The 27,581-nt window shown below is 43.9% G+C and overlaps 1 protein-coding gene across 14 annotated transcripts in view; it reads right to left on the bottom strand.

The window, feature by feature from the left end:
• Positions 1-1,260: 1,260 nt before the first annotated feature.
• lrch3 (leucine-rich repeats and calponin homology (CH) domain containing 3) overlaps positions 1,261-27,581 on the bottom strand; it is a 42,727-nt gene continuing 16,406 nt past the window's right edge. The window contains exons 6-23 of one of the 14 annotated variants that reach the window (XM_020049288.3): positions 25,793-25,902; positions 24,349-24,442; positions 24,011-24,118; positions 23,570-23,690; positions 22,325-22,467; positions 20,987-21,060; positions 20,588-20,618; positions 20,247-20,381; positions 19,751-19,798; positions 17,403-17,456; positions 13,341-13,421; positions 11,125-11,202; positions 10,507-10,543; positions 9,140-9,253; positions 5,408-5,541; positions 5,012-5,149; positions 4,733-4,810; positions 1,261-1,887 (exon numbers count right to left, since the gene is read on the bottom strand). In XM_020049288.3, the coding sequence (XP_019904847.1) occupies positions 1,741-1,887; positions 4,733-4,810; positions 5,012-5,149; positions 5,408-5,541; positions 9,140-9,253; positions 10,507-10,543; positions 11,125-11,202; positions 13,341-13,421; positions 17,403-17,456; positions 19,751-19,798; positions 20,247-20,381; positions 20,588-20,618; positions 20,987-21,060; positions 22,325-22,467; positions 23,570-23,690; positions 24,011-24,118; positions 24,349-24,442; positions 25,793-25,902 (1,725 nt within the window). In that variant the 3' untranslated portion in view covers positions 1,261-1,740. Of the gene's footprint in view, positions 1,888-2,532; positions 4,183-4,732; positions 4,811-5,011; positions 5,150-5,407; positions 5,542-9,139; positions 9,254-10,506; positions 10,544-11,124; positions 11,203-13,340; positions 13,422-17,402; positions 17,457-19,750; positions 19,799-20,246; positions 20,382-20,587; positions 20,619-20,986; positions 21,061-22,324; positions 22,468-23,569; positions 23,691-24,010; positions 24,119-24,348; positions 24,443-25,792; positions 25,903-27,581 lie in introns of those variants that run through there. The other 13 variants (XM_013132951.3, XM_020049285.3, XM_013132950.4 and 10 more) reach the window with 13 other exon arrangements.

Here is a 27,581-nt window from a genome sequence, read left to right as displayed (position 1 = left end):
TGAACCACTCACCTAAAAACAACTTAACACCAGCAGAATAAAAACAGTGGGGACAAAATCTATTGCAAAGTCTTACACCCATTTGAATCTCATGCAAGCTTGGCTACATGTAGTGATAAAATAATAGGTTGTAACCACAAGGGCCGACAGCATGTCACAAACTACAATTATTCCACGTCTTGTAACGCTTTACGTCACATCTGACTGTGAAGATGAGTTGGATTGTAAATAGGACAAGAGAAAATAGGAACAAATATGTTTGACTAAACAGTGTCCCTGTCCTTTGGCCTAGACCCTGGCCAGCCCTAACTGCTCGTCACTTAGAATGGATCATATAGTAAGAAAGAGCCGCTACTACAGGTTTTAATCAGAGAAAACACAAACAAATGCAAAGGTGCAGGCTGTGATCTCATGCTGTCAGTTGACCTGCCAATATATAGTCCCCTGATAAGTCTTGAATGAGCTGTGCTCAATGACGAAGTTTCCTGTAATCGCTGGTCTAGGATCAGCTTGAACCAATCCCACGAACCATTTAAGAGGCACGTTTTTATTCTTCTTAATAAAGTACTTTTTATTTTACTTGCCCTGGACCAGCGCTTAGGGACAGCGTCTATCAGCATCCTGGATTGCGGTGTCCATTTCATGCAATCAACTACGTGAAACCTCAACATGAATTGCAGCTTGATATATACAGTATACATTTGTACACAACATTTTAAGAAAGTATAAAACCCCAGAACCCCCCTCTCTCTTCCTCCATCCATCCCTCTCTCTTCCTCCATCCATCCCTCTCTCTTCCTCCATCCATCCCTCTCTCTTCCTCCATCCATCCCTCTCTCTCCCTCCATCCATCCCTCTCTCTCCCTCCATCCATCCCTCTCTCTTCCTCCATCCATCCCTCTCTCTTCCTCCATCCATCCCTCTCTCTCCCTCCCTCTTCCTCCATCCCTCTCTCTCCTCCATCCCTCTCTCCCTCTCCTCCATCCCTCTCTGTATTCCAGCATCAGTTTTGATTCAGCCAGCTCGTGATTTGACCACAATGTAAAAACAAGGAAATCAAAAATATATAATTTATATCGATTGTAATTCAATGATAGCCATTGTACGAGTTGGCAGCATCAACATTCCCATGGTGACGGATCGCCGCAGTTACTGTGGCTTGCGCTAATATTTGTGGCACATACTAGGGCCATTGACAACTTCCAGGTTCCCTGACATGCAAGGATCTGACACGTGACAGTAAAATGGATACGGGGAAAGGAGATGTAATAAAAATATAATTATTAGAATTATAATAATGGTGCAAAATAAAACAGTCCATAGTGGAGAGAGGCAAAGCAGGATGGAGAGAGAAGACATTTACATAAAAAAAAAAAAAACGCTCTTCCTCGCAGTGTCGAACCGTTTGTCTTTAATCTCGTCTGCCTGTCCATCTTAAGAGGCTGCTAAGGCAGTCTGCATAAGGACACTGAAGGAGAGATAGTCATCCAGTTTTCCCGACTATTCCTGCTCTCTCGTCTCTCATCACGGGGAAAGATCTGCCAGGCAAGAGGAGGCAGGTGCCCCTTTATAATCGACGGGGCGGGCCATGGGGTGAGGGTAAAGGGACATTTTAGGAGGTCTCTTCACTAAGAGGCCATGGGGAGGTGGAGAAGGAAGGTCATGTGAAGCACACTGAGGAGAGGAGGTCAGGTCCTGTGATGGTCCGTCCGGGAGAGCTGAGTGCGGAACTCGTCTTCCCTACTTGGCCAGAGGGTTGGTGGTGGTGGCACTGGAGGGGGAAGGGGTGTGTCTTGGCGGGGCCAACTCCAGGAGAGCATGTACTGTCCCAGCCACGTGCGGGAGCCCTCTCTCCTCCAGGATGTGGAGAGGCAGGCACAGCTGGGTCTAAGGCCCAGACAAGGAACACACAAAGAAACAAACACACAAGGGTGACAGAGGGGAGAAAGGAAAACAGGGGTGGTATGTCAATGGATGGGTAAATAATAATGACCAAAACAATGACAATACACAATGGAAATCATCGGCACAAATGTGAAAATGTCAACAAAAACAATACAGAAGATTGGTGGAAAAGTGGTGAACCAGATGCATAACCTTTAGGAGAGCAAAGAAGGGCACCAAGAGGGGATGTGTGCAAGAGGTATAAGGTGAATGAGAAGAGACCTGGATACAGAAACACCCACAAAAACATCATACAGGAGCGAATGTGTGTGACCCATGTGTAAGAGGAAAGAGTGAGGAACTATTTCCTGTTTAGGGGTTAGGTGCAGTGGAAAACACACACCCTTGGGCATCGTTTTAAAATGTAGGCTTAAATAATACCGGTTAGGCCGAAGTTTAGGCATAAGAGTTAGGTTATTGAAGTTACTATTAAGGTTAGGTTAAAGTTAGGGTAAGGGTTCGGTTTAGGGCAAGGGAAAAGGGATTCCTGAGTTATGGTTAGGTCTCAGGGCCCAACATCTATAGATAAACAAACCAGTGTATGTGTAAAAAACATGCAATAACCAGCAAAAGGACAGACAAAAAGGATAACAGATATTCTAGTTTCTTTTATTGTGAAAGGAGTTTGCAAACAAGTTGAAAAGTCAACAGGAGAAGACACAGGAGAGATAGGCACGTGGATACACTCACACACAGCACACGCTTACGGCCCACAGTGGAAAAAACAGCATATTTTACTTTGGCTGGAGGATACAGCATTACTGTACATCATTCAGCATAAAACAACACACTACAAACTTATGGCATTCAAAATGGCACACTGTATCTTATAATTTCATTACTTTTGACAAGGGGGACCCCATAGAGCTGTGGTCAAAAGTATTGTAACCATAAGGATTTTGAGACAAACACCAAAAATCTGTCTTTCTTACAAAATATGTGCTTCAACTTTGCAAAGAGCAGGAAGATCACCCAACATGAACCGGTCCTCTGGCGTTTAGCACAGTGTGCCTACTAGGACTGGACCCTGCTGTGCAATCTTGCTCTAAACAGATCCGGCGCAAACCCTTGCAGGGTGAAGTTGCCCCTAAACGATGATCCTGGCTCAGTTTGGCATTTCTCACTGTAACCATTAAGGTTAGAATCAACGGGGCGGAGCTGATCCTAGATCTATACCTATGTAGGAATGTCACCCCAGTTACAATTGGGCTGTAGACTACTAAAGGCTTAAAAAACGGCCCAGACTGAAATTTGCTCTTTCTCATCAGGCAAAAAATAACAAGTATGACTGACGGTGCAGAGAGGGGTAAGCGCTTGGCATTGGTTGGATTCCGTCGCTACTCGGGTGTGGTTATTCAAGAGGCAGTGGGGGTGGATCTGCATAGGCCGAAGAGGACAAACAATTTGAACTGACTTGTTTATTACAAGTGCTTTCAGACAGTGAGGTTCAGTCTAAAACGTGTGCGTGCACACACACACACACACACAAGTGGAGAAACGAAAGGCACAGAGGGAGGTTCGGTAGGTAGGTACAGAAGCGGAGAGTCCAGCGATGGGGACCACACAGCAACCTGTTCCTGGTGTGGCTCTCTCTCATTGGGGGCAAGGCCAGTGCACATGCATACGAGGTGTCATCTAAGTACCCTCATTTTACCCCACCTCTCTGATGGAACAGAAGTAACCTTCTCAGAAAAGTTAAATAATAATTTTAATTGGTGCTGGGTTCAATGAGGGTTGTGCCATTTTCAGATAATGGAAAACCAGACGGTGGCGAGCGCTCCTCTTCGTTTAAGGTGGAGCGGGAGGTGCGCTCGTTCTTGTGCTTTTCCCTTATTGAGTTCTGCGGCCCGCTCTGCCCAAGCGGCTCCCACTGTGTTGATGGGAACGGTCAGGGAGGGTGGGGGTGTCATCGCAATGCGAAACATGAAGAACGGAGAAATGCAAGTGGTGCATGTGAGAATATGCATGGGCGGTGCAGAACCAGACGGTGACAGAACGAGGAAGGCGCTGTGCACGGTTCCGGACTGAAACACTTCAGAGGCGGGGCAGCAGGTGGCAGTAAAGGGCGCACAGAACGGACATGACGGCCAGGTAGAAGAGGGCAAAGCCGGCCAGTTGGCCCGGCGGAGGTGACATGAGCAGGGGGCGAGGAGCCACGGAGAGCAGGGTCCCGAGTGTCCTGTAGACGCAGGGACCCCACTGGCCCTCCAGAACCTCCCCCGCTGTGCAAAGACCGTCCTGGTCCCACCGTAGTGGGCATTGGGCGAGGACGGTGGGGGCAGGGTGAGGGCATTGGATCAAATCACACGTATGAGTTTTGCGTTTGGACACACAGGTGGAAGATGAGTTTGAGAGGGAGGAGTTGTGGTTAAAAGACAGAGAAGGGGAAAAAACAGGAGAGAGAGAGACAAAGTGAATGTTAGTAGCAGGATCTCTAAGTCAAGTTCACAAAAAGCTTTGTAGGTTGCAAGTTTAGCGGTGGAGTTCGCTGGAGTCAGCAGATGAATGGAGCGGGGACAGAACTAAGCTGACAGTTTTGTTGACCCAAACAGCTGACCTGAGTTTTTCACCCGACTCAAAAATATTCTATGATCGAAGAATGAAAACTGATACTTCCAAGTAGCCTTCAAAAAAAATATTTAAGTCAACATCTGCTGCTAGCAAAAACTGTGTCATTGCAGTTCCCTCCTGAAATGCCCTATCCAACCTTCTCCCACAGAAGCTTTTGCAACAAAAGGAAATCACTTCGGTATGTCAGTCCATTGTTTGAGTAGAGTGAAGGACATACCTGTGGAACCCCAATCCTGCGACATGCCTCCAGGAAGTTCTCCACGTTTCGCCTACACTTAGCCATCGTGAGTTTGGGCTTGATGAGCAGAAAACCAACAGGGAATATGGTAAGCACCACAACAGCAGTTATATCCCAAATGAAACAATACTCCTTAAACAGAACACTTCTGAACAGGGCCTGTAGGAAATAGGGTGTGACTTGGAACCTATACAGTTTTTGACTAGAATCCCAACACTCAAATCCAGTGCAAATGTAGTGCAAAGTAGAATCTCTCACCACCGCAGGGGAGGGAACGTGGATGCTGGGTACGGATCGGGGTCGCACGTGATTGGCTAGATGGCAGAGCACGACCCCATCGGTCAGTGCTGCTCCCAAGTCACTGGGCAAGGACACTTTCAGACGAGACTCGATGTTCTACAAAACAAGAGCGAGGATTAGCCCATTCTTCACTCTAGATCAGACTCTGGCCCATATAGCGTCCCAGAGTAGATAGAACAGTTATATTACTCTAGAATTGTACACATAATGAGACAAAAATAGGCTACAACTGATCATAGATCAGCACTCCTACACTGAGATGTTTTTTGAACAGGCCCAGGGACCCTAGGAGTAGCCGAGGATATAATTGCTAGGTTAAAACGGAGAACGAGAGGATCGTTGTGTGTGGCTCACCTTCCGCAGTTGTTCCACCAGAGCAGCCTCTTCTCGCCCCGGAGGTTGCGTAGCGGTCGCCTCTTCTCCCAGGGGCCCCGGAGGTTGTGTAGCAGTCACCTCTTCGTGGTCTGGGCAAGGAGTCGCACCATCTCCTGTAGGGAAAAACAGAGACAGACAGGCTTTTACACAAATACAAACGGGGGGGGGGGGGGGGGGGGGGGTCCTGATATAGAACCGCATCAGCCGGCTGTCAACAAGATCGGCCCATTCAGAAGTAACTGATGGATAAAACTCAGAGTAACAGAAAGAAGGATCTAAACATCAGACATAGAATAAATGTGGGAACACAAATTCAAGTGAGAGATCTGAGCTACAGGCAGACCAAACTTGAAGCAATAGAAGGGACACAATATCAATGACAAGGACTGTCTTACAATAAAATAATAACAAAGTCAATATCTCCTCCAATGTTAATTCCCCACATACACCATGGAATTAATTTCGATGTAAAAAATAGAGCACACACACACAGACCACAGACACACAGACCTCTGAAAAACATTAAGAGACCACTCCTAATTTTTCTTAAATCAGCATCTCTACATTTATGGCAGCCATTCCATTCCAGTGTCTTTTAAATTCCAACACAGGCACACCTCATTTTACTTAATGAGGTACTGATTAGGTGATTACCTGAACCAAATGTAATTAAACGAGGAAAAGTATATAAAACACTGCTGTAGTCATCCCTATCCTCTTGCAATAGGACCAGCTGGATGGAAAAAACAGTGCAAGCAGTACCTCAAGGGTAATTTGAATAACAAAATCTATTCAGCATGACAAAAGAGTTGAAAAGAAAAGCTTTGAGTGAGGAAAAGAAGGGTTCAATTCTGGCTTTACTGGCAGAGGGATACAGTGAGCGTCAGGCTGCATCCATCCTGAAAACTTCAAAGACGGCGGTTCATAAGAACAAGGACAAGAAACAGACATTGGGAACAACAAAGCTACAGACTGGCAGAGGGCGAAAACGACTGTCCACTGACCGAGACTGTCAACAACTCATTCGAATGTCACTCATCAATCGTAGGATGACATCAAGAGACCTACAAAAAGAATGGAAAACAACAGCTGGGGTGAAGTGCACGGCGAGGATGGTTCCAAACAGGGTCCTAGGGGCAGGGTTGAAGTTGTGCAAAAGACCATGAGGATTGGACCGTAGAGAAATGGAGTAAGGGCATCTTCTCTGACTAGTCACATTTTCAGCTTTGCCCGACACCTAGTCATCTAATGGTTAGACGGAGACCTGGAGAGGCCTACAAGCCACAGTGTCTCGCACCCACTGTGAAATTCGGTGGAGGGTCGGTGATGATCGTATGAATCAAGCCAAGTACAAGATAATCCTGGAAGAACACCTGCTTCCTTCTGTTCTGACAATGTTCCCCAACTCTGAGAATTGTTTTTTTTCCAGAAGGACAGTGCTCCATGCCACACAGCCAGGTCAATCAAGGTGTGGATAGAGGACCACCAGATCAAGAACATGTCATGGCTAGCCCAATCTCCAGACCTGAACCCCATTGAAAACCTCCGGAATTTGGTCACAAGCCATCAAACAAAGCCAAGCTACTTGAATTTTTGTGCCAGGAGTGACAAAGTCACCCAAAAGCAATGTGACAGCCTGGTGGAGAGCATGCCAAGACGCATGAAAGCTGTGATTAAAAATCAGGGTTATTCCACCAAATATTGATTTATGAACTCTTCCTAAGTTAATAAAAAATGATTTTGTTGTTGAAGAATGTATATTCATTTGTTTTCTTTGCAAACAATGCATATTTTTTTGACCAGTTATTTTCTACAAAAGAATACTCTAAATGACAATTTTATTTGGAATTTGGGAGTAATGTTGTCAGTAGTTTATAGAAGAAAACAAAACTGTTTTTACTCAATTTTACTCAAACACAAACCTATGAATAGTAGAACCAGAGAAACTGATCATTTTGCAGTAGTCTCAAACATTTTTCTAGAGCTGTATATAGACAGGTGCTGGTCATAAAATTTGAATATCATCAAAAAGTTGATTTATTTCAGTAATTCCATTCAAAAAATGAAACTTGTATAATGTATACATTCATTCCACACAGACTGATGTATTTCAAGTGTTTTTTTCTTTAAATTTTCTTGATTTTAACGGACAACTAATGAAAACCCCAAATTCAGTATCTCAGAAAATTAGAATATTGTGAAAAGGTTCAATTTTGAAGGCCCCTGGTGCCTCACTCTAATCAGCTAATTAACCCAAAACACCTGCAAAGGCCTTTAAACGGTCTCTCAGTCTAGTTCTGTAGGCAACACAATCACAGGGAAGACTGCTTACTTGACAGATGTCCAAAAGACGACCATTGACACCTTGCACAAGGAGGGCAAGACACAAAAGGTCATAGCTAAAGAGGCTGGCTGTTCACAGAGCTCTGTGTCCAAGCACATTAATAGAGAGGCAAAGGGAAGGAAAAGATGTGGTAGAAAAAAGTGTACAATAGGGATAACCGCACCCTGGAGAGGATTGTGAATAAAACCCATTCAAAAATGTGGGGGAGATTCACAAAGAGTTGACTGCAGCTGGAGTCAGTGCTTCAAGAACCACCACGCACAGACGTATGCAAGACATGGGTTTCAGCGGTCTCATTCTTTGTGTCAAGCCACTCTTGAACAAGACACAGCGTCAGAAGCGTCTCGCCTGGGCTAAAGACAAAAAGGACTGGACTGCTGCTGAGTTATGTTCTCTGATGAAAGTAAATTTAGCATTTCCTTTGGAAATCAAGGTCCCAGAGTCTGGAGGAAGAGAGGAGAGGCACAGAATCCACTTTGCTTGAAGTCCAGTGTAAAGTTTCCACAGTCAGTGATGGTATGGGGTGCCATGTCATCTGCTGGTGTTGGTCCACTGTGTTTTCTGAGGTCCAAGGTCAATGATGCTGACCAACTTTATGGAGATGGAGATTTCATTTTCCAACAGGACTTGGCACCTGCACACAGTGCCAAAGCTACCAGTACCTGGTTTAAGGACCATGGTATCCCTGTTCTTAATTGGCCAGCAAACTCGCCTGACCTTAACCCTATAGAAAATCTATGGGGTATTGTGAAGAGGAAGAATTGATACGCCTGACCCAACAATACAGAAGAGCTGAAGGCCACTATCAGAGCAACCTGGACTCTCATAACACCTGAGCAGTGCCACAGACTGATCGACTCCATGCCACACCGCATTGCTGCAGTAATTCAGGCAAAAGGAGCCACAACTAAGTATTGAGTGCTGTACATGCTCATACTTTTCATGTTCATACTTTTCAGATGGCCAACATTTCTAAAAATCTTTTTTTTTTTGTATTGGTCTCAAGTAATATTCTAATTTTCAGAGATACTGAATTTGGGATTTTCATTAGTTGTCAGTTATAATTATCACAATTAAATGAAATAAACATTTGAAATATATCAGTCTGTGTGTAATGAATGAATATAATATACTAGTTTCAATTTTTTAATTGGAATTACTGAAATAAATCAACTTTTTGATGATATTCTAATTTTATGACCAGCACCTGTATGTATGTATTTTTGTACTAACTACAGTGCCACTCAGAGATCAGCCCAAGACACTGTTAATATGGCAACGCTTAACCGCTTTTCAATAGTTTTTTTCTCTGAAGGCTCTTAAGGTGGCGCAAATGAATATCACGGAGCTGGGATCTGATGACCTACCTCTCCTCTTCTCTTCCCTCTGGTTGAGGCGAAACAGGAAGCTTTCAGGCCGCAGGGAAGCCCCCCGGGAGGGGGGCGGGGCAATAGACCCCGGGTAAGAAGGTGATTGAAGGGCTGCAAGCAGAACAGGAAGGGAGCAGGTGGAAGAGTGGCAGTGTGAATGGCAGCACGAAATAAAGGGTGCGCCCTAATAATATGTTCTTTCTCCTGAAATGTGTACTCGTTTACTATTTTTCACAATCCTAAAAGCAAATGACTGGGGAACTGATGGGCTACAGGTAGTTCATTATAACAGTCAGTCATATAAATTAGAGGTAAGTGAATCAATGAATCACACATTGGGAGAAAGGACAGATAACGTGGCCATTTGCTAGAGACGGAACAGAGATGCCGCATTTCCACTGGTGCTTTACCCAGGTACCAGGGCTACACTGGTTGAGTTATGGTAATGTTGGCTCTAGACTTTACTGTTTCCACTAAACATTTGGTACCAAGGACGTTAGGAGGGGCTCAGGTGGGAAGGGAGGAGTAAACTATCAACACGATTTGGTTTTCCGGTTACGAAAAATAAAAGGCTATATTTTTGCTGGTAGTGAAATAAAATGAACAATAATGCCATACTCAGTTTGTTTCTAATATGGCGTTTGAACTTGAGTAATTAAACTAATTTCTTCCTCAAACTCCAGCGACCATCTGTTCTACACCTGCACTCGTGACAGTGCAACTGTAAGGGCGTGACACTGCAACTAGCAGGGTATTCATTATTTAGTTTAAGTAGTTTGTCAAAAATATATACCCTCAATAAAAGGATTTGGAACAATTAGGAGGTAATTTTGGGTTACAGATTCTGCAGGCAACGTCTCGGTCTCAGCGCTCCTTTTCCTATTGAGTCATCGTACCATCTTCGGTCATTCCAACTCTTTCCATTGTTAGTCTTTGCTTCCCTGTATTATTGCTTTATTTTATCAGTAACCTGTTTGTTAGATCGGATGAAAACCATTACGAGAAGCCTAAAGCAAATTATGGGCTACACATCGCTATTCGAATAGCACAACATGCGTCGTTTTCGCAGCACGTAACACGTCAACCCGCAAATCCCGACATCTTAAGAATTAACAAGTTAAATCTGGAGTGGCGCAAAGTCAGGGGACCCCAGAGGAGTGTACTGAAAATCACCGGTTTAAGGGTCAATTTGCAAATGAGTCAGGGAAGGGGAGGAGGGTATGGGAAGCAGCCCAGCTCTGCCCAGGAGTTAGCAAGCCAATGGGGACTAGTTGAACCCCCTGTTAATACAGGCTGGCTGCACCTAGCATGCATTGCGGCTATGATGTTACAGGACAGCGAATTGGAGGAATAACAGGACTTACCTGTGGGTGACAGAGAGGATGAACGGTCCTCACCCTGCTGAGAAGCCAGTGGAGTGCCATCGAAGAACAAACGGAGAGAGGCAAACAGAGAGAGAAAAACTTCAGTTCATTTAATCCTTCTTTCCACACGTTCGAGGATGGAACCACTCATGCATTTACGGTTCTCTTGGCTGCCCTCAATAGTCACATTCTCCACCAGCAGCGGAAATCAAGGGAGGAGGGTAAAGGCGCAGAAACACCACTCACGCAGAGGCCAATTAAGGGCTGCTAGCGTTTATCTTGACTGTTTGGTGTTTTACCACTCAGTTTTCACCTTTGGCTTCCTGCAATTAATAGTATAATCACAGTCTACGGATATCTCAGGCTGCAGATAGCTATAACGTGACCCTCATATTTATGTATTTAAAGATAATACATTTGATTTATTTAACTAGTTACTCACTAGATAATGAAAAATTTACCTCACACACCACCATTTTTCTACCCACACATGTATTTAACCACACCATAAACTGGCCCAAGACCAGTGTTCACATACATGCTAAAAAGAATTTAAGCAGAAGGAAATTGAGAAATACAGATAAAGAGTTTGCTCTGAAAAGCTAAATCATGCAGTACCTGCAGTAGACAGGAGGGGGCGATATCAGCAGGATGAGAGAGACAGCCATCTATGGACATCCCAGACCCAGAAAGAGACTGGGGGAAGGAGAAAGGATAAAACGCAGAAGGACAAAAAAAAATATAAGACAGAAATGAGGACAGAAACAAGAAAAAAAATGGCAAGAGGTAGATTTGCCAAAAAACAAAATCCAATCATATTTAAGGAGAAAGTACCTAACAGTGTGAAAACAGAAAAGATGGGAAATAAAGGAGGCATATGCAGTGAGAGGGAAAGGGTTTGGTTTTAGTTATTACAGCAAATATAGCATTGGTTGTGTTCTGGCAATTGAGTAGCAAAGTGCACACATAGCATGCATAAAAGATATTACAGGAAACGGTGTGCGCGCATGTGTGTGTAGAAAACAAATATACAGTGGGGAGTAAGTATTGATACACTGCCGATTTTGCAGGTTTTCCCACTTACAAAGCATGTATAAGTCTGTCATTTTTATAATAGGTTCTCTTCAACTGTGAGTGACGGAATCTAAAACAAAAATCCAGAAAATCACATTGTATGATTTTTAAATAATTAATTTGCATTTTATTGCATGACATAAGTATTTGATACATCAGAAAAGCAGAACTTAATATTTGGTATAGAAACCTTTTTTTGCAATTACAGAGATCATACGTTTCCTGTAGTTCTTGACCAGGTTTGCACACACTGCAGCAGGGATTTTGGCCCACTCCTCCATACAGACCTTCTCCAGATCCTTCAGGTTTCGGGGCTGTCGCTGGGCAGTACAGACTTTCACCTCCCTCCAAAGATTTTCTATTGGGTTCAGGTCTGGAGACTAGCTAGGCCACTCCAGGACCTTGAGATGCTTCTTACGGAGACACTCCTTAGTTGCCCTGGCTGTGTGTTTCAGGTCGTTGTCATGCTGGAAGACCCAGCCATGACCCATCTTCAATGCTCTTACTGAGGGAAGGAGGTTGTTGGCCAAGATCTCGCGATACATGGCCCCATCCATCCTCCCCTCAATACGGTGCAGTCGTCCTGTCCCCTTTGCAGAAAAGCATCCCCAAAGAATGATGTTTTCATGCTTCATGGTTGGGATGGTGTTCTTGGGGTTGTACTCATCCTTCTTCCTCCAAACACGGCGAGTGGAGTTTAGACCAAAAAGCTATATTTTTGTCTCATCAGACCACATTCCTCCTCTGGGTCATCCAGATGGTCATTGGCAAACTTCCGACAGGCCTAGACATGCACTGGCTTGAGCAGGGGGACCTTGAGTGTGCTGCAGGATTTTAATCCATGACGGCGTAGTGTGTTACTAATGGTTTTCTTTGAGACTGTTGTCCCAGCTCTCTTCAGGTCATTGACCAGGTCCTGCTGTGTAGTTCTGGGCTGATCCCTCACCTTCCTCATGATCATTGATGCCCAACGAGGTGATATCTTGCAACAGTTGTTGCCTTCTCACCAAGCTGCTTGCCTATTGTCCTGTAGCCCATCCCAGCCTTGTGCAGGTCTACAATTTTATCCCTGATGTCCTTACACAGCTCTCTGGTCTTGGCCATTGTGGACAGGTTGGAGTCTGTTTGATTGTGTGGACAGGTGTCTTTTATACAGGTAACGAGTTCAAACAGGTGCAGTTAATACAGGTAATGAGTGGAGAACAGGAGGGCTTAAAGAAAAAATAACAGGTCTGTGAGAGCCAGAATTCTTGCTGATTGGTAGGTGATCAAATACTTATGTCATGCAATAAAATGCAAATTAATTATTTAAAAATCATACAATGTGATTCTCTGGATTTTTGTTTTAGATTCCGTCTCTCACATTTGAAGTGTACCTATGATAAAAATGACAGACCTCTACATGCTTTGTAAGTAGGGAACACTGCAGATTTTGCAGATTATCAAACACTTGTTCTCCCCACTGTATGTATTGTTTGTATTTCTCTGTACATGATTGCTACAAATGTTTGACTGTGTCAAGGTTGGCCCCAATCCATTTTAAAATCTAGTCAACTGAGAAAGTGCAAACACATTCCAATTCTCTTGAACCCTATTCAATTAGAAACAAATGTGAACTTGAATTCAGTTTAGGGGTTTTGTGACTGAAAATGGAAAGGACCCTAACCTTGTTTTGACTCTGTGTACCGCATGTTCACAATTTACTCCCAAAATGAGTGTGAATATAATCAAATGTGTTGCTAAAAGTACTTGTATTTCACCTGCTTGTGAGTGCCAGGCCTCCTCTTTATAGTGTTGGTGTCAGTGTCTATCTCAAACACCATGAGAGGCTGGTACTCGCTCTAACAGGGAGCCAGTAGAGAAAGAAGGGAAAAAGGAGAAATAAAGGAAAAAGAGAGAAACAAAGAGAGACAGTAAAAAATATAAAGAATTGGGAGGTAAATAGAAGTGGAGGAAGAGATGGAAGACGGGGTTAAGCCAGGACAGAGGTAAGTTGGTTAGACTGTGTCAAGAAGAGCAAGGCATCTCCTGCCTGCATCTTTCAAGTTCAAGTCAAAAGCAGTGCTCTAAATAGGGAATGAGTGCCATTTAGGAAACGCTCTGGATCAGGTTAGTAAAAGAAAGTTAGTGGCAGACTGCAAGAAGGGGGAAGGTAGAGAGTAGCAAGCTGAACTGCAGAGGCAAGTTACCTCGAAGGCTTTTAACACTGGCTTGCTATGTCAAACCATATTGTGTTGGTGTGGTAGTTCTACTTATATTGTCTTTCGATGCACCTGATTATGCATCATGTGGTCACAATTATTATTTTTTTTACAATATTTTCACACTTTTCTTTTGTTACACACTCAAAATCAAAGTGCCAGTTGATTTTCAAATAGTGCCATCAGATTTCCAACTTAGAGCTTTCCATTAAAAGCAACAAGATAAACAATTAGCATATAATTATATGCTGCAAAACCCATCACATGTTCATTTTTTGGAAAGTGCCAGAACAGCTTCAGTGCACCTTGGCATAGATACAAGTCTCAAACTCTACTGCAGGGATGGAAACCCATTCTTCAGATGTTCCCTCAATTGATGATGGACTGTTTAACATTTAGATCCCTTCCTCTTGCCATCTTGATCCAACAGAGCCATTCATCCTTTTTATACATGCAACAGACTATGATGTAATTTTTATTGCATCATGCAGTAAACCTGTATGGAAGCATTTGCATGTTATGGTCATCCACTCATTTATTCTGGTTTTTCCTTTAATTCCTTTAATTTTTACCCGAGTGACCCTAGGAGCTATGTTGTCTGGGGCTATATGCCCCTGGTAGGGTCTCCCAAGGCAAACAGGTCCTAGGTGACGGGTCAGACTAAGAGCGGTTCAAAACCCCTTAATGATGAGAAAAATTTTGAGGTCCATGATGTCGCCCGGTATGGCGCAGCCGGGGCCCCACCCTGGAGCCAGGCCCGGGGTTGGGGCTCGTATGCGAGCGCCTGGTGGCCGGGCCTTTCCCCATGGGGCCCGGCCGGGCCCAGCCCGAAGGAGCGACGTGGGGCCGCCCTCCCCTGGGCTCACCACCCACAGGAGGGACCATAAGGGGCCGGTGTGGAGAGGACCGGGCGGCAGTCGAAGGCGGGGGCCTAGACAACCCGATCCCTGGACACGGAAACTAGCTCTAGGGACGTGGAACGTCACCTCGCTGGCGGGGAAGGAGCCTGAGATCGTGCGTGAGGTTGAGAGGTTCCGACTAGAGATAGTCGGGATCACCTCTACGCACAGCTTGGGCTCTGGAACCACACTCCTTGAGAGAGGATGGACTCTTCACCACTCTGGAATTGCCCATGGTGAGAGGCGGCAGGCTGGTGTGGGTTTGCTTATAGCTCCCCAGCTTTGCCGCCATGTGTTGGAGTTTACCCCGGTGAACGAGAGGGTTGTTTCCCTGCGCCTATGGGTCGGGCATAGGTCTCTCACTGTTGTTTGTGCCTACGGGCCGAATGGCAGTGCTGAGTACCCGACCTTCTAGGAGTCTCTGGGAGGGGTGCTGGAAAGTGCTCCGACTGGGGACTCCATCGTTCTACTGGGGGACTTCAACGCCCACGTGGGCAACGACAGTGACACCTGGAGGGCTGTGATTGGGAGGAACGGCCCCCCTGATCTGAACCCGAGCGGTGTTCAGTTATTGGACTTCTGTGCTAGTCACAGTTTGTCCATAACGAACACCATGTTCAAGCATAAGGGTGTCCATCAGTGCACGTGGCACCAGGACACCCTAGGCCGCAGGTCGATGATCGACTTTGTTGTTGTTTCATCTGACCTGCGGCCGTATGCCTTGGACACTCGGGTGAAGAGAGGGGTGGAGCTGTCAACTGATCACCACCTGGTGGTGAGTTGGATCCGATGGCGGGGGAGGATGCTGGACAGACTCAGCAGGCCCAAGCGTACTGTAAGGGTCTGCTGGGAACGTCTGGCCGAGTCTCCTGTCAGAGAGATCTATAACTCCCACCTCCGACAGAGCTTCGACTGGATCCCGAGGGAGGCTGGAGATATTGAGTCCGAGTGGACCATGTTCTCCACCGCCATTGTCGAAGCGGCGGCTCGGAGCTGTGGCCGTAAGGTCTCCGGTGACTGTCGAGGCGGCAATCCCCGAACCCGGTGGTGGACACCGGAAGTAAGGGATGCCGTCAAGCTGAAGAAGGAGGCCTGGTTGGCTTGTGGGACTCCTGAGGCAGCTGACGGGTACCGGCAGGCCAAGCGGACTGCAGCCCGGGTGGTTGTGGAGGCAAAAACTTGGGCATGGGAGGAGTTCGGTGAGGCCATGGAGAAGGACTATCGGCTGGCCTCGAAGAGATTCTGGCAAACCGTCCGGCGCCTCAGGAGAGGGAAACAGTGCCCTACCAACGCTGTTTAGAGCAGAGGTGGGCAGCTGTTGACCTCAACTGGGGATGTCGTTGGGCGGTGGAAGGAGTACTTCGAGGATCTCCTCAATCCCGCTGTCAGGTCTTCCATTGAGGAAGCAGAGGATGAGGGCTCAGAGGTGGACTCGTCCATCACCCGGGCTGAAGTCACAGAGGTAGTCAAGAAACTCCTCGGTGGCAAGGCACCGGGGGTGGATGCGATCCGCCCTAAGTACCTCAAGTCTCTGTTGTGGGGCTGTCTTGGTTGACACGCCTGTGCAACATTGCGTGGCGGTCAGGGACAGTGCCATCTGGGATGGCAGACCGGGGTGGTGGTCCCTCTTTTTAAAAAGGGGGACCGGAGGGTGTGTTCCAACTATAGGGGGATCACACTTCACAGCCTCCCCGGGAAAGTCTATGCCAGGGTTCTGGAGAGGAGAATACGGCCGATAGTAGAACCTTGGATTCAGGAGGAACAGTGTGGTTTTCGTCCAGGCCGTGGAACACTGGACCAGCTATATACCTTCTACGGCATGTTGGAGGGTTCATGGGAGTTTGCCCAACCAATCCATATGTGTTTTGTGGATTTGGAGAAGGCATTTGACTGCGTCCCTTGCAGCATTCTGTGGAGAGTGCTTCGGGAATATGGGGTCCTGGGTCCTTTGCTAAGTGTTGTCAGGTCCCTGTACGACCGAAGCAGGAGCTTGGTCCGCATTGCCGGCAGTAAGTCAGACTTGTTCCCAGTGCATGTTGGACTCCGGCAGGGCTGCCCTTTGTCGCCGGTTCTGTTCGTAATTTTTATGGACAGAATTTCTAGGCCCAGCCAGGGGCCGGAGGGTGTCAGGTTTGGGGACCACACGATTTCATCTCTGCTTTTTGCGGATGATGTTGTCGTGTTGGCCCCTTCAAACCAGGACCTTCAGCATGCACTGGGACGGTTTGCAGCCGAGTTTGAAGCAGTGGGGATGAGAATCAGTTCCTCCAAATCCGAGGTCCTCTATCGGAAAAAGGTGGCTTGCCCACTTCAGGTTGGTGGAGAGTGCCTGCCTCAAGTGGAGGAGCTTAAGTATCTAGGGGTCTTGTTCACGAGTGAGGGAAGGATGGAACGGGAGATTGACAGACGGATCGGTGCAGCTTCTGCAGTAATGCGGTCGATGTATCGGTCTGTCGTGGTGAAGAAAGAGCTGAGCCGCAAGGCGAAGCTCTCGATTTACCGGTCAATCTACGTTCCTACTCTCACCTATGGTCATGAGCTTTGGGTCATGACCGAAAGGACAAGATCCCGGATACAGGCGGCCGAAATGAGCTTTCTCTGTTTAATATTTGTGATTAATTTAGAACAATCGGCCCTGATAACAGAGGGCCCTTCCCAGCCTTGGCACACTTGTATGGGGAGAAAAGAAGGAGAGAATGGGAACACAGCCACGGGGCCTTACCATGAAGAGGGCCGAGTCATCCGTGTGGGTGGAGCGCCTGGAAGGGTACGTGTTCTGGGAGGGAGGAGGAAGGGAAGAGAGGGAATGAGGACAGGACACACAAAGACACACCACAGTAAAGATGGAGGGTGAAGAAGGAAAGACAGCTAGAACATGTAGCACGACTTTCTGAGAAAAGCAGACAAAGCAGGTGTCTTACAGTGGATTGAAAGAGTATACTTCATCATTGCATTTTTTCCCTAAAGAAATTCTTTGCAAAGTGGGATTTAAATGAATTTGTGAGTTTTGGTGAGGTTCTGTCATGTCAAAGTAAAAATAAATATTGTAAAAAGGTTTAAAATATATACAAAATCAATAACTATTAATTCTGAGGCAAACATGCTTCCATGGTTATGGTTCTTGAAAATGTACCATATGTTTTAGAAGAAATATCAATATCTGCAGTAAAACTAAATTGACTGCTTTTCTTTCCACAGTTTCTCTTGTGAAATATTTAATTTCTCTCTAAAGAAACAGTGTGGCACACTGAAATAAATAAACAAAATCTAACTAATTTTGGTTGTGGCATAATGACAATGTCCAACAGTAATGCAAATTAACTCAAATTGGAGTGGTTGTTGTCAGACTATTGCTTTTGATCATTGTGCTCCAGTAATTACTTGTGGAATCAAGTAATAAAAAATTAATAAATAAAAGGTTCTACATTAAAATGCTACAAATTCTTACAAATTAATAAAGTTTACATGTGTTACAAGATAAATGTGTTAGTGGTTGACAATATTTAAATACATTTTTTAATTACTACCCTTTCTTCTGTCCTTCAGTCAGGTATTGAATTTCAAGAACATTTTCAATTAGGAAGACCAAGGAGCTTTTTGAAAGTCTCATAAAGGCAGTGATTGGGTAAATGGTTAAAGTTAAGTCTCTTTAAGCATGGTCAATTTAATAATGATGCTGTGGATGATTTATTATGCCAGCATTTCACAAACCTGTGGAGGAACGCCTGACAGTCAGTGGCGCATCTGTCATTAAAAAGTTCCATTGATTGACACTTCTTTCATAGTACCAGATTTACGTGTTTAATTACTGTGATGTCCACTATTATTTGGAACATCGTTGTCCATTTCGGTCCCACAAATTTGACTCTAGCTTTTGAGCAATCAACAATCATGACCCATTAAATTAAAGGCATGACTCTCAAGTATGTTTAACTCCATGACGCTTACAAGCTTCTAAGGACACTTTAAGAGGGATTGGGGCAAAATCATAACTGAACTTCCCAATATCATTTTGTCCTTCAGATTTAAAATGTGTTTTTACGATAATTCCAAGGTTTCAACCCTACTAGAGTTTTTCCTAGCCAAAGTGTCTTGTTGATGCGCGTAAAATAGCAAAATAATTCAAATCACGTGGAAAAAATAAATTATTTGGGCCAAAATGAAAAGCCTTGTGTTTGAGACAAGTCAAAGACACATCATTAAGTAAGTGCCTCATCCTTTGAAGCAAGGTGATAGTTGCATCATGGAATGCTTTTCATCTGCAAAAACTGGGATGTTTTTCAAATGTATTGAAACAGGATGCAGATAAGCACAGGCAAAATTGTATGGGAAAACCTGCTTCAGGCTCGTTTAGACATCTTTGGTGAAACCAACACTAACTGAGACTGATAAATGTTTGAAATAATAATAGATAAACATTGCATAATCAAGGTGTGCAAAGCTTTCAGACACTTAAAGAAGACTCAAAGATTTCACTGCTGCCAAAACAGTTAGTAACATTAGTTAAATAAGGTGTTTAATGATGTGGTTATTTTTCATCTGCCATGTTGAAAAACCATTTTGTTTTTGTACGGAATGTTGATAATAAAATTATTAAAGACAGATTCAATCCATTTTGATCCCATTTTGTAAAAATCCAGCAAAAAAAGGTCTATGTGGTAGCTTTTCAATCCACTACTTCAAAATGAATTGGTTAACAACGACAATAAAATGCTGGGGTCACTGTTGATAAAACTGGGGAAGGGAAGGAGGGTTAAGGAAGATACAATATCACAATGGGAGCAACAGAGAGGGGTAGCATGTTTGAAGGGTTTATAGAGGCTGCAATGGAGGACAAATGAAAGGGGAAGGAAGAAGACAAGGGGGTACCGGATGTGACTGCGGAAGAGTTTGAACCGTCTTATTTATGGAAGATCCCTGTGAAACCGAATTAAATCCTCCCCTTTAATTATACCTTGAACTTTTTCAACACATATTCACACACATTCAATAATTTCAGAAAGGCTTTCCGAGCGGAAAAGAACAGAGCAAAGGGGGTAGGCAGTTAGGGAGGGAAGAGAGCGGACTCACCTCACTGTCTGTGGGACTCAACTTGGTGGGGCTAAAAGACGCTTTGTGCTGGAGAAACAGAGAATGGTCTTGATAAAACCTTGCTCTCCAACAATGGAAAAAGTATTTTTAGGGCTTAGTACCAAAGCTACTTGGATTCAAAATTTAAAAAAAAAAGTTATATGAGGAGGTAGCTAGAGACTGTCAGTCCATTCATTTTTACCTTATACTTACATTTAAACATGAAGGTCACTGTAGATATGTACAAAGCACCTACTATTGAATCCCCAGTAACTAACTTCCAACTAATTCAGCCCCACCTCATTGGACCCCTGGTCTGGTGGTCTAAGCAACCGTATGTCCGTATGCCAGAGAACAAGGTTCAATCCCTGTCTTGACCCCTCTATTCTCATAATCATCATGTTTCAAATCTGTCTAAAAATGTATAAATGCCAAAAACTGTATCTTCAACAGGAGGACAAATCCCAATAAAAATGAAAAGGGATCTGGAGGAAACCTTGACATAGGTCATGACGGCGTCCCGCTGCACAGGGCGTGACTTCTGCCTTTCCTCTTCATACCGCAGGGCAGCCAACTGGGCCTCCCGTCGCACGCGCTCCATGCCAGGCCCCGTGCCCACCCCTGTCACTCTCTGAAACAGGGGAAAGAGAGAGAAAGCGCGAAGAAAGGGAAGAACACAGAAAGGATGAAGAGATGCCAAGAGGGGTCTGGAGTTAAAAAGCAGCTGTATTGATATTTTGCCATGCTATATATAAAAAAAAAATAATAATGGCCAGTAGTAATGACCGTTGAACAGTACTGAAAGCTGTATTACAGTATTTGGAAACCCGGGATTACCTGACTGTGAGAGGCTGGATCATGGGCAGTCCTGAGAAAGACAAGGGGGGATGGGGTTAGACGTGTCCTTACTATGGATTAGATAAGAGACTTTTAATGTGACCAGTTATGGTCAGTGGGGAAAGGTCATATGCTTAGCACACAACAATGCGTAAATTCAAAACAACACAACAACAAAACAGCCAGAGAATTTGCTACCGAGCTGAACTTGGGCATTTCAGATATGTACCACATACAATAGCTGTATAACTTTTTTCCACAAGTAGGTGTTCACAACTTCTTCACAGAATATGGGAATATGGGTCATTATAGACCCATATTCCCATATTCAATGAGCCCACCTTTGTTGGAAACCATTTTATAAGTTACACAAAAATGTATTAGTGTTGGTTTTTCTACCTGTTCTGAAGAGAATGCCGCATAGGGTCATCTGTCCTTGAGTCTCTGTAGGAGTTAGTCTTGACTGGAGAGCCCTGCAAAGAGAGAAAGTTCAGTATAGCAGCCACATTCTCAGAGATAGGATGTATTCAGTTCACTTCGAGGTTTGCTGCCTTGCCTGAATAATATATTTCCCTGAAACAGCCTTGGAAGTATGTTTGCTCTAATTTGGTCTGTGTGGTCAGATTAATTTAAGTGTAATGTTTTCCAATTTCCAAAAGGGGGATGGCAGATTGAAAGTACAGAAGATTAGGAGGACAAACCTGAAAAACCTAACAATAAGTTAATATCAAGGAACTAATAAGGAATGGGACCATGCTTTGCCTTCAAAACAGATCCAATCCTTCTTGGAATGTGGTCACACATGTCCTGAACTGTTTTGTAATGGGATGTTGCACCACCCTTCAAGACGAAAAGCATTACAGTTCTTTGAGGGATGAAGAATGTGGAAATCTACTTGGCACTCTAGAACTTCCCATAAAGGTTTGATGATGTTCAGATCTGGTGATTGGGGAAGGCGTTAGATATCATCCTGGAGTTCATTAAACAACTCCTCAGGACCATATATATATTTTTTAAATTGCTTAAGGGTTCCAGGATTAGTTGCTCTTTATACCAAGTTAAGCTTCCTTGTGTGTTGGCCTTGGATACCAAAGCTGGAGTTCCCAAAAAACTCCAGCTTTGTGAAACTCAAAAAAATACAGTTTTTGTTCAGACTTGGTCACAGAGGTGCTAATTCAATTCTGTGGTCATTTTCTAGGCTGACCTTTTGGGGCAAGGAGCCACTATCCAGTTAAGTGTCCATCTTCCCTATTGGTCGACATGCGACCACTGTACATCTATGCCAATGCAATTTGTCTATGTTCAGCATATGCTGTCATGATAAATGAGAATGTTTCCCTTGACACATTGAATAACTTTGTAGTTTTTGTGGCCACTGCACCTGCATATCGTGCATCAACTATTTTGTCTCTTTGGAACTCAGTTGCCTTGTTGCTTTGAAAACACAAATATCAAAGTGCTGATACATAAAGAATGTACTGCTAATTGACAATCATCCTAATTTGACCTCGGCAGCTGTGTTTGTAATTCTGATGTAGTTACTTGAAAGTAATATTCCTTTTCCATGTAGGTGTTTGTGTTATTTGTAGGCAGAGCATAGGGGAGAATGCCACCAACAAGCCCTCCAACACTGTTTGCAGCTTCACCTGGTTTCCCATCAAGGGACCAACAAAGACCGACTCTGCTTTGCTTGAGAAACAAACCCAACAATAGGATGCAGGGTGCTATCCTGCTTACCTCTTTTGTGATGCGGCGCTCAATGTAAGCCATGAACTGGGAGCTAAGGCTGATGGTATCGGCTCCTCCTCTCCTACCCTCTTCGTCATCCTCTTCTCCTGTACAGCTGTCTATGAAGTCTATCTGCTCCAGCTCAGCCTCCACTACAGACCGACAAGACAAAAAGACAAGATTACATATATGGAGCGTGCATGGTAATTCAATATTGAAAATTAAGTTAGTGTTTGAGTACTTGTCTAAGTATTCATATTTGCTAAGAAATACAGACGGGTGACCTGTCAAAGGAAAGAACATTTAGATCCTTATTTGGGTTAGGGTTTTTGGCAAAATAAATTACTACAAATTCAACAGTGGAATGCGGTCGTAAATGATGTAGAGACAATGACAAGTTAAGCCTATTTAGCATATAGTTAGCTTGCTTCTCCATTTAAGAAATACACTGTTACAAGTTGACAAACAATGGCTTCAAGTTCTGTAGGTGTGGCTACCACTGGTTCTTGGTTGAACTTTTCTCAATCTGCTTACTTACTATTCTCTCACACAATTGTTGAGCCAACTTTATAAGACAAGAACACCAGGTCCTCCGTGCATTATAGCAGTGCTCAGTAGTGATGGGCAGTTTGCGAACAAACATCTCTTTGGAACAGGTCATTCTGGTGAACGCTGGAACTGAATCTCATTGGCGAAAAGTGATGTTTATTTTTATACTTAAACTCCTACATTTTTAAGCTCAAGCAACGATTATTTGCAGATAAGATGAAACCTAAAGACTATATATCTGAACCGCAGGATCAAAATGCGGGGAGTAAATCTTTTCCACATACATTTTTCCAACAGCGTAACAAAATCAGCAGGCAATCAAATAAATAGGACAGATGGGATGTAATCTATTTGAATGCACATTTCAAGCTCTTAGATAATTATAGTCTTTTTCACTTTTACATTTGAGATGTTGATGTTTTGCTGTTATTTTTAAGTATTTTAAACATTCTAAACAAAGAGCCATTCAGGAACCAAATGAGCCAGCTCTTTAAGGTGAGTCGAGCTCCAAGAGCTGGTTCACCAAAAAGACTTGGAATCCCCATCACTAGTGCTCAAGTTAAAAAATACCATCCCAGGAAAGTTCAAAATACGCATTTCAAATATCCGGATGAGAGAAAAAAAGACTGGAATTTAGGCTAGAATATAATTTAATAACATTATCACTGCTCCAATACAGTCCACACGGAAATAAACTATTCTCACATGTGCCGTTGGTCACGGGATGAGAGCCAGTCGTCCTGTACTCCTCTCTCTCCCTCCGCAGTCTCTGCTCTTTGGTGATCTCCGCCACACGCAGTGGCAGGTCTGTCAACTCCTCAGCGGGCTGCGGGCAGAGAAGGGATGAATAGAAAAGGAGGATAAGAAATAAGGGGGAGATTTGCTTCTAAATGAAGGTGAAAAATTATACCACCTTGCAATGATAGCACCTAGGATGTCACTCCTGGTGGCCATTCATGCTAACTTTGTTACACGTGCGCACGCTTTTGAGCGGGTGTGTGGTGTGCAGGGCGGTTGTGACATTTCAGGGTAACGACTAACTGTCATGCAAAATACAGAACTTACATTTTCTGTGAGATAAAAAAAAGTGAAATGGTGAGCTAGTAATACAACACAAGGCATCTTTAAAGATGTGCTATAACGTACCGAATTGATACAACAGAGCTTTGGTGACACCCCCGTCTCAAAATTGAATGGTTTTGACCGCTTGGAACTCTGACGGTCTGTCATTTGGGACGCACTCAGAACCTTCTGCTGTGTAATTACATGTAAACACACGGGGCAATTCACTTACACTGTTATATATCATCTGCGACATGCACAACTCAACAACACAGAGCAAACATTTGGGGGATAACAGCTACTAGGGGGATCCTAATCTTACCTGGCTTGTGTGTGTGTGTGTGGGTGTGTGTGTGTGTGTGGGTGTGTGTGGGTGTGTGTGGGTGTGTGTGGGTGTGTGTGGGTGTGCGCGCGTGTCTCACCTCATTGCCAGACCACCTCTTGTCTCCGCTGTCCACGCTGTTGAAGCCAGAGTCCAGAGCTCCGTATGGCCGGCCATGGCACAGATCCTCCACGCTACGATTGGACAAGATGGGATGGAAATGTAAGACCAAGTTCCCCAATGCAAATTACACCTGGCTCAAAACCCGTCAAACACTTTCAAACAACTAATCATTATCAAATGAAACAAATGAACTAGTTTCAACTACAAGCTATATCAAGCATATGTTTCACCTGGTGTCTAGGTTAAGGAGTGTACATCTGTGTAGAAGTATAGTGAGTGTTTAGAGTTATATCTATGTTGTGATATATTGTCAGAAGTGATGAGATAACACTAGACAGAACAATACATTTATAACAATGCGCACCACTAGTTTTTTTTTAATTGGATAACTGTATCTTGGAAAATCCACCCATTTCTCAAGCCTCTTATTGCAATAAGCAGTATCAGCAAAATGCCTGGGAAAACTGGTCATTGTTGATCAGGGCATGGTTCACCAGCCACTAAAACTTTGTTGTTGTCAATTCTGTATTGTCAAAGGCCAGAATAACATGCCATTTTATGTAGAAAAACAACAAACATTCTGCTTTTAGGGAAGGAAAACATTTGTACATGTAGTAAACTAGATTTTTATACTGGCCTGGCAAGCAATATTAAAGTTACTTTTGACAATAGAACATTCTACTTCAAAATGATATTACAAACATGATGCTGACAATCTAATATGTTATTTCCACTTTCAAAATTAGACGAATAAGCTTGTGATTTTGAACCAGTTTTGAAATGGGTCTTGGAATTCCTTAAGGACCCAGGCATTTATATTGTCAAATAGGAAAATATTTATTGATGTATACCCCCTAAGATTCCGATCACGGATCTCAAAACCAACCCCTCAAGAATTCAGATATTACAGATATCCATCACAGTAACGGAAAACAAAAAATGTTTAAAAAAGGATGTTTAAGGAAAAATATGATTTGGTGGATTGCTTTTGGTTCCTGAATATACCAAAGGGATCCAGTAAGCACGTTTGGTTTGAAGTGATTGATTCTGAACAAGGCAGTTATGCTTGGGGCCGAAGGTTTTGGTTGTTTTGCTGTGATTCATAAGAGAAAACAACCATCTGACCAAAAAAAAACAAATTGCCTATCAGTAGCTCCATTCTTAACTATGGAACAAATTCTTCTTTTAAACAGAAAGAGCAAGAAAGAGAGCATGAAAGGAAAAGAGCCAGTGAGTGAAAAAAGAGACAGAAAACTGCCCACTTGTTCTGCCTCTGTCCAGCAGTTAATCTGCACATCGACAGTGAACACATCAATGTGCTGAAACAAAGCTGGAGGATGTTTCAGAACAAAATACCTCAATTGTGTGTACTCTTTACATGGTAAATGTCTGGTATGTTTGAGTGTGTGTGTGTCTCTCACCAGGATCCGAAGGCAAGTGGTCTGCGGTCATAGTCTGGGAGCTCAGGCGTTGTCTTGCTGGCCTCATTGTTTAGATACTTAAATATATGGATCTTCCCCTTTATACAAATCTGGCAGTGATAGAGAAAACCCAATAATGATTAAACATATTTTTTATATATACACAGTACCTTTGGAAAGTAATCCGGCCCTCCACTTTATACACAGTTCTGTGGTATACACTAATTATTATTAAATGCATTTATTAGAATCAATTCATACAATAACCCATTATAACAAAGCAGAAACATACATTTGTGCCAATTTATTAAAAAGATACATCTCATGTACACTCACCTAAAGGATTATTAGGAACACTATACTAATACTGTGTTTGACCCCCTTTCGCCTTCAGAACTGCCTTAATTCTACGTGGCATTAATTCAACAAGGTGCTGAAAGCATTCTTTAGAAATGTTATAGAAACATATTGATAGGATAGCATCTTGCAGTTGATGGAGATTTGTGGGATGCACATCCAGGGCACCAAGCTCCCGTTACACCACATCCCAAAGATGCTCTATTGGGTTTAGATCTGGTGACTGTGGGGGCCATTTCAGTACAGTGAACTCATTGTCATGTTCAAGAAACCAATTTGAAATGATTCGAGCTTTGTGACATGGTGCATTATCCTGCTGGAAGTAGCCATCAGAGGATGGGTACATGGTGGTCATAAAGGGATGGACATGGTCAGAAACAATGCTCAGGTAGGCCGTGGCATTTAAAGGATGCCCAATTGGCACTAAGGGGCCTAAAGTGTGCCAAGAAAACATCCCCCACACCATTACAACACCAGACCGCACAGTGGTAACAAGGCATGATGGATCCATGTTCTCATTCTGTTTACGCCAAATTCTGACTCTACCATCTGAATGTCTCAACAGAAATCGAGACTCATCAGACCAGGCAACATTCTTCCAGTCTTCAACTGTCCAATTTTGGTGAGCTTGTGCAAATTGTAGCCTCTTTTCCTATTTGTAGTGGAGATGAGTGGTACCCGGTGGGGTCTTCTGCTGTTGTAGCCCATCTGCCTCAAGGTTGTGCGTGTTATGGCTTCACAAATGTTTGCTGCATACCTCGGTTGTAACGAGTGGTTATTTCAGTCAAAGTTGCTCTTCTATCAGCTTGAATCAGTCGGCCCATTCTCCTCTGACCTCTAGCATCAACAAGGCATTTTCGCCCACAGGACTGCCGCATACTGGATGTTTTTCCCTTTTCACACCATTCTTTGTAAACCCTCGAAATGGTTGTGCATGAAAATCCCAGTAACTGAGCAGATTGTGAAATACTCAGACCGGCCCGTCTGGCACCAACAACCATGCCACGCTCAAAATTGCTTAAACCACCTTTCTTTCCCATTCTGACATTCAGTCTAGGAGTTCAGGAGATTGTCTTTACCAGGACCACACCCCTAAATGCATTGAAGCAACTGCCATGTGATTAGTTGATTAGATAATTACATTAATGAGTAATTGAACAGGTGTTCCTAATAATCCTTTAGGTGAGTGTATAGCATTCAGACCCTTGAGTCAGTACTTCATATAGGTGCCTGTGGCAGCAATCACAGCAGCCACATGCACTGTGTTATTGGGTAGGCCTCTACCAGCTTGGCACACCAGGGTTGGGGCAATTTCTCACGTTCTTCCTTGTAGATCCTCTTGAGCTGTCACATTTGATGGGGAGTGTCAGTCAACAGTGACCTTCAGGTCTGTCCACATATGTTCATTGGGGTTGCAAGTGGCTTTGGCTGG

The sequence above is a fragment of the Esox lucius genome, chromosome 1 (assembly GCF_011004845.1).
Source record: "Esox lucius isolate fEsoLuc1 chromosome 1, fEsoLuc1.pri, whole genome shotgun sequence".
NCBI lineage: Eukaryota > Metazoa > Chordata > Actinopteri > Esociformes > Esocidae > Esox > Esox lucius.
Note: the sequence above shows the minus strand (reverse complement) of the source record. Positions and strands in the feature narration are given on the sequence as shown.